Source organism: Chiloscyllium plagiosum, chromosome 39 (genome assembly GCF_004010195.1).
Source record: "Chiloscyllium plagiosum isolate BGI_BamShark_2017 chromosome 39, ASM401019v2, whole genome shotgun sequence".
NCBI lineage: Eukaryota > Metazoa > Chordata > Chondrichthyes > Orectolobiformes > Hemiscylliidae > Chiloscyllium > Chiloscyllium plagiosum.
The window spans coordinates 1,301,819-1,314,676 of NC_057748.1; the positions used below are offsets into that span (position 1 = coordinate 1,301,819).

Below are 12,858 nucleotides of genomic sequence, written 5' to 3' on the forward strand. Positions count from 1 at the left end.
ATCACTGCCACTTTTTGGCTGTGTTTTTTTTAAAACTGATAATCACAATGAGGTCATTTTGTTTTTTTAATTTAACCAGTTTTTCTGCTCGGCCTGTTTGGAGATGTTAATACACATCTCTGGAACAGGTGGGCCTTAAACCTGGGCTTCCCACTCGAGAGGTGGGGATGCTGCTGCCACTGTGTCACAAAAGGCCCATAATGAGAAATTCTGAATGATAAAGGAGCCAGAGCAGAAACCGAGTTAATCTTTCTCCCGACATCCGGTCACCCAGGGTTCAGGCCTTTAGGTATTTGATAGCTCGTGGCTGGGAATGAGTTGGATTTTATCTCAGAGTTGGAAGGCAGTGCAGTTTGATTGCAGGAGCCTGAAGTTTGTGCAGTACCGTGTTTGATGCAGAGCTGAATTCACACCCATGCTGTTGTCAAGAACACTTGTTTCAAACACAGATGTAGCTGCCCTTCTCTCGTTTCATCTCTTCTGATTCCTCACAATTACCTTGAGTGCAGCTGAGTTTCCAGTTTATTGAAGTTTGACAGTGAGACTAGCTGGTGGGGACCAGCTGGGGGAGACTGGCTGGTTCCTGATGGCATGGATTAGTTGTGCCTGAGATGTATCAATGCTCTCATTCTCTTTCTCTCTCGATGCCTAAATATTGTCGTCATTCATGGAACTGATTGACACAACTCAGTGGGTGGAACTCCAGGAGCTGAAAGACGACAACTCGCACCAATAAAGCATTTTTACTGTAGTGAACCAACTGAAACACTTCACAGCAGCAAATGAGAAACAGAACTTGACACTGAGTTGTGGGTGACAGTGGTGGGAAGGGTGACCAAATGCTCAGTCAAAGAGGCAGATTTCAAAGAATATCTGAACGGAGGAGAGCAATGCAGGGAATCTATCCCAGTGAGGAGAGCTTTCCACAGCAAGGGGACAGGATGAAGTCACATAATCTTGCCTCCAATGAAAGTTCATGGAACTGATTTGAGAGTTAGGGTGAGGACCAATAGTCCACTGAGATTGGAAGAATCATTGAAACATGTTAAGTTCTCAATTGGTTTACAGGATGCTATTCCCCCCCTCCTCCAAAGTTGGGGTATATAGAACATGATGTCACGTTCTCAGACTAAGGGGGTTGGCTGCTTTTGATCAGAGGTTGGAAATGTGTGCACTGAGAGGGTGGTGAAACCTTTGAACTTTTTGATCAGAGGTGGCCATGCTCAGTTGCTGAGTGTATTCAAGGTGGGGTCTGATACGTGTTCAGGCACAAACCAACTGGGATGCTGCAGGAAGCGAAGAGATCAGCATCATCTTACTGATTCACAGAGCAGACTCCAAGGGAAAGACCGCCAATGTTATACTTCAGAAGATGACTCTGTTTAAACAGAATTCTTGTCCACACTTTTAATGAGAACTTTATTTTGGTTAGCCAGACTCCATAAAGCTCTGAAGGTCTGGCAGCATCTGTGGAGAGAAATCAGAATTAACCTTTCAGTTTTAAGGTAGCATCAGTCGACCTGAAACGTTAACTTTTGATTTCTCTCCACAGATGCTGCCAGACCTACTGAGTTTTTCCAGCAATTTCTGTTTTTGTCTGATTTAGAGCATCTGCAGTTCTTTCGGTTTCCATCCAACCCCTCACACACACCCACCCACTCACTCTGTCACTCTCACGTGCATACTCTCTTACACTGTCACACATACGCGCACTCTCACACTCTCTCTCGCACTCTCACACGCACAAACTCATTCACACTCCCGCGCGATCATGCGCACTCTCACGCACGTGAGCTTTCACCCACTCACTCACACTGTTGTGCACTTGCATGTTCTATCACACGCTCTCGCTCTCGAACTTGCTCTCACTCACAAGCTCCTAGTGTTTTTAGAAGTGACTCTTAAGTGATGAACCCTAATTATTTGATGGATCATCTGTTAGACCTTGTTAGATAATAAAGATATTTTCCATCTCTCTGTAATGTTGGCAGTTAGTTGTTGATTTGATGAGCAGTAATTTTCTGCTGCACTTTGTTATTGATGTGCTGATGTCGTTGTCAGGTATGACGTGGAACTGTTCCAGAGGATTGAGCACCTGATCGGGAAGAAGCTTCCAGCCTTCCCCACGCAGGAAGAGGAAGTGATGCTGCTGGTGGAGCGAGTGTCAGAAGCACAGCGATTCGCTCGCATGGTATGAAGACTTCTCATTTCAATCCCATGCTTGACAATACCATTGTATGTGTAAGGGAGGAGGGGGATAATCCAATCAATCAGCATTCCTCCGTCTAGGTCCCCTTAATCAGCTTTAGCCCAGACCTCTTAGATCTGTCTTCCCAGTGTAACTCAGATACAGGCATGGAGCCAGGTTTCAGTATTCCTGTTTTCCCATTGCCTACAATTGGTACCAAGCTCAGTATACAGTGCTTTGGCCTAAAGTTTTAATGTAAGGTCAACATTCTATTGAAGAGGCAAAAACCAAAGACTTATTACATGCTTGCTGTTAGGTTTGTTTTAACATGAGCATTGATTCTTCAATCTGCGGAGGAAGATATTGTGCCTCTTCTCGCTGTAGAGTCCTGATAATTAGGTGGAATGTCATGACCCTGCTCGAACAGCACTGATTCACTTTGTTCTGTGGTGAATTTCATCGCTCTGCCCTGGAAGAATGTTAACTTGTAAAAATATATCTTCAGCAACACAATTTTTCCAAAGCATGGTTATCCTAAATAAGCCAAATCTCAAAGCTGCTGTAACTGTTTTGTGAAGAGTTTCGGTTGGGGCCTACATTGTTTAGGGCGAGTTTGGAAGTGGTTGCAATCCCACAGTGGAAGTGGTTTGGCTGACTGGAAGTTTCCATTGTGTAAATTATCTGCTCCTTATGAATTCTATCTGAATCATTGTTGTGTTAGACTCTTGTGCTGAACTGTAAGTTCACAGAGTTGACCATTCCAAATGAATGACTATAATAATTTTGCAGTTTGCAGCAGCTCCAATATATTTTTATAAGACAATGGAAACATTTTTTTTTAACTTCCCCCACCCCGGTACTGAGCACTCAGTTCAGGATGAGGTTTAATCCCTTGGCATCTGCTCAGTTTATCTTGCTTCCTGTAGCACTGCATTGAGCATGTGTTAAACGGATTGAAGAGGCAGGAAATTAGCCAAGTGTCCTTCCCTAATCACTACCTTGTGACTGCTGCTCGATGCTATGTCTGTGGATGTCAGGATTGGGCGTGATGGCTGATGCCTGTGAGCACGTGTCAGAATTCCATGTGTGAATGATCACAAGTGCGGGGTGCCTGAGGGTAGCTGGTGTCAGTGGAACTGAACCTCAGTAAGATGCAAAATCACAGAGATAGAGATAGAGATAGAGATAGAGAGCATGGACTCTTGTTTGTCTGCAGCAACATTTGAGTGCTGACAGACAATTGAACCTTCTCCAGACCCTAGTGGGAAATCTCCAGTGAGCTTGGTAATTTGTGAAATCATTGCTTTTTTTCTCTAACAGCAGCCTTGGTATTCAGCTCTAGTGCCAAAGCAGAAATGCCGAGCTCTTTCTGGTTTGTGTAAATTGTGCCGGGCTGTAGACATTCTGGATTTGATCTAATTTAACTAGAACAACATCATCTGCAGTCCAAGCCAGTGGCAGCCATCCTGTCTGGCCCAGGCCGTCATATCCTACCTCAGCTGCTTCAGCCTCCGCTGCCTTTCCCACTCCGTTTACCACGTGCTGGGAAAGTTCATTCTGGGACGTGGTGTACACAGTGTCCATTATGTAATCTGGATCTGCCAGACGCCTTATTGGCACTCTGGTCAGGAGTCCTGCTGGTGAATTCATCCTCGATGAGACATTCCCCTGTTATAGATCATGCTGCTGTGCCAAATCAGGAATATCACAACATTTCTTCAACGGATTAGAATTTTTGTGACCAAGTAGCTAAAGCCACTTGTTTTGATTATTAGTTAAACCGTGAATCTGATTTGGTATTGGGAAGAGTGTTTGTGCATCTGAGGTATGTGTGTGTGCATTGTGCGTTGTTGTAGTGTTTACCCCTCAGTGGCAGATGATGGGTTTGTGTTGGATATCTCACAAGGCCGCCGGTGAAATTCATTCACTGATGAATGGGACAGCAATGGTCCAGTGGTTAGCGCTGTGGCAGAATGTTTTGTGATTTTCAGTGGGAATAAGATGTTATTTTTGATTGTGACAAACTTACAGAGCCTCTTCCCCCGCCACCCCCCCACAATATGAACAAGGGTTTGGGAACCAGCACAATGTGATTAAGGTTTGTGACATTGTTGGGACATTGCCATTTGTTGATGTTCATAGGAACTTGGGGGCACCTTTCATACCTGCTCAGGCACATGGGATAGAACGATGGGATTCGGTGTGAGGCTTGTGCCGTTTCATTGTCTTGTGCATCTTTCAGGATTGACCTTAATGAGTGGTGAATATTTGTGTCTCTTGGTAACTGATCAGAGGCTATGCTGACCAGAAAGTAACATCACAATTATGGGCAGTTTACCCACTGCTCACAGGCAGTGTGGCTGAAGCCATTTACCCGAGACAGTGTTCCATACTGGAACCAGTCGATGCATTAGGGTGTGTTGCAGATGTGACTGTTGGGGATCTAGGTGATTACTGTCACTCTGAATGTGTGTACTTGCAACAGGAACTGCGAGAGCAGGGAGACAAGAGGAAGCGCTCACGTGAAAATGCCGATGATGACACAGAAGAATCTTTGGGTATCAGACAAAAAGTACCAGGAGGTAAAGCAAGGAAAAGGCCACGTTAAAGAGCACAATGTGCTAAAATTCCTTTCAAATTGGATGTGACATTTATATATTATAAACTGGACTACAACTGAATTCTATCAGTTTGATGCATCTGTTTAGATATCTGTTGTGAAGACTATAACTGACGGACTAAACTGATGAGGATGTGTCCTTTATGATGACATGCTCCCATTTATCCAGCAACTCAATGTTCTCTTTATCCGATTCCATTTCCTTCAGTAAATAGCAGCAGATTCTGTTACTATTTAAAACAAATGCTCCACCTGCAAAGTGTCATTTGAGAAATGTTCAAAACTGTACAAGTTTTAAAAAATTTCTTAAATAAATGCTGCAAATTCTATCTTGTTGCCATTAATGCTTCCATGGTCTTTGGATGTGCCAGATACAATATTTATCCAGCAGTGAAATTAAATAACACATGAAAACTGGTGTCTGAGAGTTATCCTGCAGTCTGCTTCTCTTGTTTACAGACCCTTTTATGGCTGCTTGCCTCCTTATCTCTGCAAATTCCCCCAGCCCTATCTGCTGCTCCTGCCTGACTTGGATCTCTTCTTGCTGGTGTCTTTGACCACTTTGCCCCATTCTCTTGATTTTTCTTTCTAAACAATTGCCTTTCCCACAGCAAGATCTTTGTGTACCCCACCTCTTCAGTCACCCCCCTGAGCCCCACTGCCCACTCCCAGTAATACCATAAGCTTTGGAAACAGAAGCAGGCCTTCAGCCCATCAAGACTCTTCCACCATTCAATGAGATCACGACTGATCTGATAAACGTCAGCTCCACTTTCCTGACTTTTCTCCACTCAAATAATATTCAGCTCCTCAATTCTTCCTGCCAAAGTGCATAACCTCACATTTTCCCACATTATATTCCATCTGCCAATAAAATGCCTCAATCAATGGGGGCACAAATCAGGAAGGATATTTGTTTAGTTGCAGGCAGTTTGGTAAATTTCCCCAACTGCTGTCCTTGCCCACTGCAGATGCAGGGAAGCCAATGTGTACATGGAGTTGGAGCCAGGTTCTGCCTCACCGAGCCGCCCACACTTGGTGAGCAACTGAGACCAGTGTTCAAACCGCTTGAATGTAATGTCCTGACAGGCACAGACAATTTGGAAAGATCTGCCAGTATTTCTGCTCCTCTTGTCTTCATCTCAGCTCCGTCATTATGTCCTTATCCAACTTGGCCTTTGTGCCTGCAGCACTCTATCAAAACGTTCCCTTTGGAAGTGTGTTCCACATTCCTACTGTACCCTGTGTAAAGATGGTTCTCCTGAAATTCCTTAATGGATTTAGGAGTGACCATCTTATTCCAAGCTTCCAGTTCTGGATTCCTGCCACAACCTAAGACAGTTTATCCACGTTGCCCTTTATTGCCTCTCTCTTTGGTTTACCCCACCTCTTTTTGGAGAGAGGTGTCCCAGCTGGTTGATATGCTGCTGATGGCTAGCCCTCTCAGGTCTGGTCAATAAATGATTGGAGGGTAATAGCCCTGAAGAGGTGTGGTTGGTGGGCGTAGGGTCTTCAGGATGATAACTTGGTTGATGAAAGGGGAGTTACACAATGGAACATTAATAACTGTGAACATGACTCTGTCAGGAGCACAAGTGATGGGAACTTGTCGTGATCTTGTCAAATGAACTGTATGGAATGAGCTGCCAGAGGAAGTGGTGGAGGCTGGTACAATTGCAACATTTAAAAGGCATTTGGATGGGTATATGAATAGGAAGGGTTTGGAGGGATATGGGCCAGGTGCTGGCAGGTGGGACTAGATTGGGTTGGGATATCTTGTCAGCATGGACGGGTTGGACCGAAGGGACTGTTTCCATACTGTCCATCTCTATGACTCTATAAATGCATTTGTTGAAAGAACAAGCAATCCAGAATAAAAGTGAATTACTTTTGTTTATTTTTATTGTTATCATATACAGACATCAGAAACTACAGCCTTTTGCTTAACAAAATAAGAAAATAAATTGCAATTATTTAAGCACAGTATCTTCAGGTACAACAAAGCAGTGATTGATTGTTACTGTCATGTGAAATTAATTTAACTAAAGACACTTGCCTCCCCTTGTCTGATCCACTCCTCCCCCACCTCCAACCCTGCTCCAAAACACTTACTCACTTCATTGAGAATGTCTTACTCCTCCAAACATTGTTGGACCATTTTCAAACAGGAAAAAAGTTTCATTTGTAAACCTTTTCCCAAGCATTTTATCCTCTGAACTGTTTTAACGTGTGATGGAAATGAGGATTGATACCAACAACAATAACCCTCCTGACTGGAATATGTTTAGTTTCTTTTTGGAAGGTAGAAGATTGAAGATGACCATCTTTTGCAGCCTTGGATCATAGCTTCTGAGAGAAAAAAATTCAAAACTTCATTCCATTAAATTTCTGCAAAACTTTAAAATTGGAACAAAAGTGATTTTCAAAGCCAGTGGCAGGGTTAGTTCTGAAACAACATTCTGATTCTCCTTGTCTGACATGAGTGTTCATTTCCACAACATGGAGACAATTTGCAACAACAGCAAATATTAATTTACAAAAGAAAGCCTAAAATTCAGCTATGATACAACTGTACAGTCAATATTGCGGTTTGGAGCAATGAAGGGACTAAGTGCCTTTAGTGTTTAAATTATAATACATCTGTGCCTTAGACAAAAGTAAACATTAGTGTTGAGTTATGAGAGATGTGGGACAGTGTGATGGAACCCAGTCAACTCAGTCACCGAGGCTGCACGGCGTGTGGGCTAGTTGGATCTCCGCCTGTGTGACATTATTGCATAAAGACTTGTGTTGGTATATTATTGCACAAAGTAATTGTAATGTGAATCTCCTCTTGGCTGCAAATTTAACAGTGGTTAATCTGTTTATTTCCTTTAATGCAGCAGCCAAAGAGGTTTGACAGAAATATAAATGTTTGGTGCAATAATTGAGTACCTGCTCAATTAGAACTTGCTCTTCTCCCGATGAAGGCATTGACTGGATATAACAGCTCACTCTCCAGCGTGTACGTTTACACCACACAGAATATATTCACAGTGACTCAAGCATATTCCTCTTTAAAGAACTTCTTTCACTTTAAATCTTTTTGTTTTAATCGATTCGATCTGATTGTTACGGAATAATCCCTCAATTTCCCATTTGACCTCCTCCTGACTGAGATCTCAGTGTTTCTGGTTGATGGGTTGGAGATAACCTTGTTGGCCTTTGATACAAGGGTGTGGGGATGGATTATTGGAAGAAGTAGAATAATGTAATTACTTTTTATATGAAGTTTATTTTAGCTGAATATAGAAAGCATTACATTTCCTGTTGAAATCAAACATAAGCAGGTTAGGTCCAACACAGGTGCTCTATATTATGAACGCTGCTTCTATTCATGGTGAATAATGTTAATCATATTCGCAGAGAAAAATTAATTTATATGTAAGCTGCTCTGTTCCCTTTGACAGGGACCATGTAAGAAGTCCATTCCTGTTAATAACAGTAGGGACTGACCCAAATCTTTTCATGTAGACTTCAACTTGCAGCTGGAGAGGTTAGACTGATAATCCGATCCCCTGGGGTGAAGCTCTGTTGAATAGCTGCCACAGAGAATAGAATGTTGAAGAAAAGGTTTTCTTGAGATGTTTTATTCCCCCTTTTTAAGACAATGTGAGCAAAAACAATGAGGTGAGGTAGACTCAGAACCTTGGATAGAATATTTCAGTTTTCCTTAATTATTTGTAAAACTAGCAGCATTGAAGGAAAAATGAAGATGGAAAAGGAGCAATTGTATTTGGGGAATAAAATCAGGCATGTCAAGGATCTGGAGATAATTCAGAGAAACAGGGTGGTACATTCAAGTGGAAGGCTTCATTGCAGGGAACGTGAGCTAAGTAAGTTTGGGTAAGGAGGGAACTCCGTGGAAGTGAGTAGGGAATGAGTTAGTAATAAAAGACAGTCGAAAGGGGGTGAACAGATATGTGTTTGGGGGGGGCTGCGGGGGGAATCTTATTGAGATCTGTGGCAAAGTTTGATTAATCTTTAAGCTGGTGGGAAGCTTTTTGTCTGTTGGCTGTACTGAGGACCTTTTGAACCATGTTATGAGCAGCAGAACTAGATTGAAATACACTACTGAAGCTCTTCCTAAATTCTTGAGCAGCATTGCAAATTATGCAGCTTGATCAACTGTCTCTGACATTTTGTGTGGTGTAAAGTACTTTGATGTTAATAATGTTTCTGTCTGACTGTGTCATTATTAATAGTATCCAAAGTATTGTATGTAGGCGTTCTGAAATCCAATTCTGTCAGCCAGGTAGTCACAGGGATAGTAGGACTCGCATATCTCCCTGCGCTTCTCGTATGGTGTCTTATAATAATATTCACGGTGCCTGCAATTAAAACAGATTAACATTAACATAATAAAGAGCCCGAAGGTTTAATCCTTAAGACAACTAGAATCTGGTTTGGATAGGCTGACAGAGTGCTCTCTGAATTGAGCATGAGTTTGGATTTTCCAGATTAATTATTTCACAGAAATAACCCCAGGGTCTGAATTGTTGGGTTCAAACCCCACTTCAGTAAGAATCAAAGTCATTGTCTGGCTGAGGAGTCCTTTCAGGAGAATTTCAACAATTTGTGGAGTGTGGGGGAACAGAGATATGAGATTTAATTGGGAAGTGTATTGGATAGGTTTGTTGGTGAAATCCATTCATAGTGTCACAGAATTTGCCTGATTGTTAGGATTATAATGGCATGGAAGAGGCCATTCAGCCATCAAGTCAATACCAGCTCTTGGAAGTGTAAGCCAATTAGTTGTACTGTCCCACTCTGCCTCCCAGCTTTATTTCCAGAGCACTTCCCCAGATTTGCCTGAGATTTCCCAGGAATTGGTGTTACAGATGGTCAGTGCCACAGAGTTCAACAGCTGGAAGGGTGTGGGGAGTGGACGAGGTGTTGGGATCTCGGGGTGGGTAGGTTAGGCGAGGTTGTTCACCTTTCCCTCCCCATTTCAGCTGTTGTCGCTAATTAAACACAGTTGCTCCAGAACATTGACCTAACGAGAGATGTATCCTGATTAATTCTTTGATTTGTAAAGGGATATATAGTGAGAGTCTCTCAGACATGACACTGAGGTGTAAATATGGGCTGTATGTTCTTTGGATGTTGACTCTTGGCAACAGGTGTTGGAGTGAAAGCAGTGAGGTGAAGTACTGTGTTTAAAATGGCAGCACTGTTGTAATTCTGAACTGACTGACTTGCCGTGCCCATTGCCAACAGTGACCTGGCACAGGCCAGTAAACAAACTGCAGCCACTTCATTCCTCAGCAGATGGACTGCACGTTTTTGGGAGGTGATCAGAGACATTCTTGAGGTGAGCAAGGCAGTGTTTCTGGGGGCAAGCCAAGGTAAGTGTTCCACACAGCTCCCAGTTTCCAAGAAGCAGCTTTGGAGCGTGTCCTGCCCACCGTCCACCCAAACAATGCCCAGTGACCAGGAACACTCACCCGGGAAATGGGGATTCGGAGAAGTGAGAATGTGACACTGCTGCTCTCATCCTCACAGGTGATTCCCTCACTGTGACATTTTAGAAACCAGCAGCTATTGTTAATGATGCCTCAGTTTAAATCAAATTAAATGGCCTCAGTTTTTTAAAAACTTTGAGCCTGCTGGTCAATGATTAGTCCTACCTCTAGTGCAAATACCCAGCATGTATCTCTATGTCTTCATTGTGAGCTCCCTGTCTGTATTCGTCTATGTTGTCCTGGTCAAAACCTCCATATTTTCACCACTTAATCCGTTGACCACTGACGAATGCTGGTCTCCCAAAGTTTACAATGTAAAACCTCAACTCTCTCTCTTCCCCCCCCCCCATTTTAAATAGCCCTCTGGTCTCTTCCTTTCTCATTTTCAGAGCCAGACTCTCCTCCAAAACCTCAATTCCACCCACTTGACAGCCTCTCAGCTTTTTGGATTTTACGTAGATACATGCAAAATAAGAGGACCAGGCCATTCAGCCCTTAGAGTCTGTTCTGTCATTCAATATGATCATAGCTGATTGTCCTACTCTGATCCCCCTTGTACAGCCTGGAGTCCCCTCCTAAAATCAACTCCACTTCAGTCTCTCTCCTTTAATTCTCCTCTAACCTTACCAAACCTTTGGCCATCTCTCCTCATCTCAGACTGTCTCTGTTGCCAACGTCCTGGATGTGAAGCATTTTCACACATCAGTGATAAACATTTGGTGCTGAGTGCAGTGGAGTCCTGTGCGGGTACATCATTACAAACAACCCATTGAGGTAAGAACTAATTGAATGACCTTTCATAGTATTCCCGAATTGACCTCCTGGACCTCTTCACAACAGAATCAGCTTCATGTTTTTCAAGAAAAGGACCTGGAACAAAAGTTGTGGAAATGACAGCAATATGAGAAAATGGAGGGCTGGAGAGTCAAAGTGTTATCAAACCCTGCACACTACGCTCTCCTACAGCCCATTCCGCACGTTCTTTGATTAACAATATTTATAATTTTAAAAAGGCAGTCTTTATTTATTTTTAAAATTGACAAACCTTTCCTGTTGCTGCAATTGCTTTCTGATAAACCTGGAAAAATCAGTTCATTGCGCTTTGCCAGAAACCAGGTGCTGGTGGATGCACAGATTTGAATCTGAGGGCAGGGATGGTCACCAGGAACATATAGGCTGGGAAGGGGGGGGTGGTCTGGGTGGGAATTGGAACATGGGTCATGGGGGACTGGTCGAGTTGGGAGTGGGGGTGGTTGCTGGGCTTGGAAGGAGCTAGACATTTGGGAAGTGGGGGCTGTTGGGTGAGTTGGGGCTCGGGGAGCTATGGGAGCAGGGTCCATGGTCGGCAAAGGATCCCACTGATTCAATTCATCTCTCACAGGATAGGACTGTCTGTTTCCTGGGGCCGAATTGAACTGTTCTCAACAACAGCGAACACTGACTGTCTGGCTCAGGGAGGAATTTATCCAAAATTGGGAGACTACTGGCTGCAATTCATTGTCTCCTCCCAATAAAACACTCTCCTTGTTGACATTCTTCCGTTCGGTGGTTTTACATTTTCAAAGGCCATTATATCGCAACAGCTGGGAGCCAGATGTTGGTTCTTCCACTAGAAACCATTAAACTGTGAGAGCAGTCAGCATTCAATAGAAATCATTTAATAAATCTCATCTGTCAACCTGGCAATAAAGAGCGAGTTGACACCCCTTAAGCATCCTCTGAAGGTTAGCAGTGAGATTCCCCTCTCAGTTGCTGCAGCAGTTCGGCCTGTTTCTGTCCCTAGTGTATGGCTTTCAGCTTGGGCACTGACTGGGCCTCAAACCACGACCTAGTGGAGTCACTCAGCCAGGGATCTCATCATGATCGCTGGGCTCCTTTGGCCTGGGAACCATTTGCAGATGGATCCGGGTGAGTGTCTGATTTTAGAATGTTAATGGCTGAACTGGTTCCCAGACAAATTGATGTGGAGGAAAGAGAGAAGTGTTGAATTGGGAAGGGAAGGTGAAAAAATGTAGATCAGGCACAATGATCACCAGGAGAGCGACATCTGAATTCTGCACAACATAAAAGGACCCAGTGTCTTTGGGCCTGTTTCTTTGGCCATGTCCTATTTCATTTGATTCTGAATCAACAGTTGAAAGATGGGAGTTGCCAATAAGATTATGTTCTAAAATAACAGCATGAACGTTGTACTCTGACCTGTTTTAAGTTTTTTGTGGGTCAGTCATTGGGTAAACCAGGACTTGTCTCACTTACCTCAGTATTGCTGTCCAACTCTGCAAGAGCAGTGGATTGGGATTAAGAAATTACTGAGTGCATTGTGACAGTATACGAACCACTAACATGGCAGTATCTGTGACTCACCATTTTCATGAGGGAATTAACGCTGTTACAGAGAGCAATCAGCTCAGGGTAGCCGGGATAGACAATATGGTTTGGGTAGGAAGCTTCAGACTGTCACGTTCAACACAGCTGAAGGCATAGCCTCCAATGACAGAACAATGCTAATGAGTATTGCTCGGGAGGCCAGGATTGGCAGAACAAAT

General features: G+C 43.4%; 2 protein-coding genes across 12 annotated transcripts in view; one reads left to right on the forward strand and one right to left on the reverse strand.

Moving 5' to 3' along the window:
• The window catches only part of ddx47 (DEAD (Asp-Glu-Ala-Asp) box polypeptide 47), a 38,971-nt gene extending 33,823 nt beyond the window's left edge, over positions 1-5,148 (forward strand). The window contains exons 11-12 of the mRNA XM_043679430.1: positions 2,062-2,191; positions 4,674-5,148. Of these exons, the coding sequence (XP_043535365.1) occupies positions 2,062-2,191; positions 4,674-4,796 (253 nt within the window). The 3' untranslated portion in view covers positions 4,797-5,148. The remainder of the gene's footprint in view (positions 1-2,061; positions 2,192-4,673) is intronic.
• A 1,534-nt stretch (positions 5,149-6,682) lies between these two features.
• The window catches only part of LOC122542090 (osteocalcin 2-like), a 74,098-nt gene continuing 67,922 nt past the window's right edge, over positions 6,683-12,858 (reverse strand). For all 11 annotated transcript variants that reach the window (XM_043679437.1, XM_043679443.1, XM_043679440.1 and 8 more), the window contains 2 exons: positions 11,107-11,182; positions 6,683-9,178 (listed from right to left, as the gene is read on the reverse strand). In XM_043679437.1, coding sequence (XP_043535372.1) covers positions 9,046-9,178; positions 11,107-11,182 — 209 coding nt within the window. In that variant the 3' untranslated portion in view covers positions 6,683-9,045. The remainder of the gene's footprint in view (positions 9,179-11,106; positions 11,183-12,858) is intronic.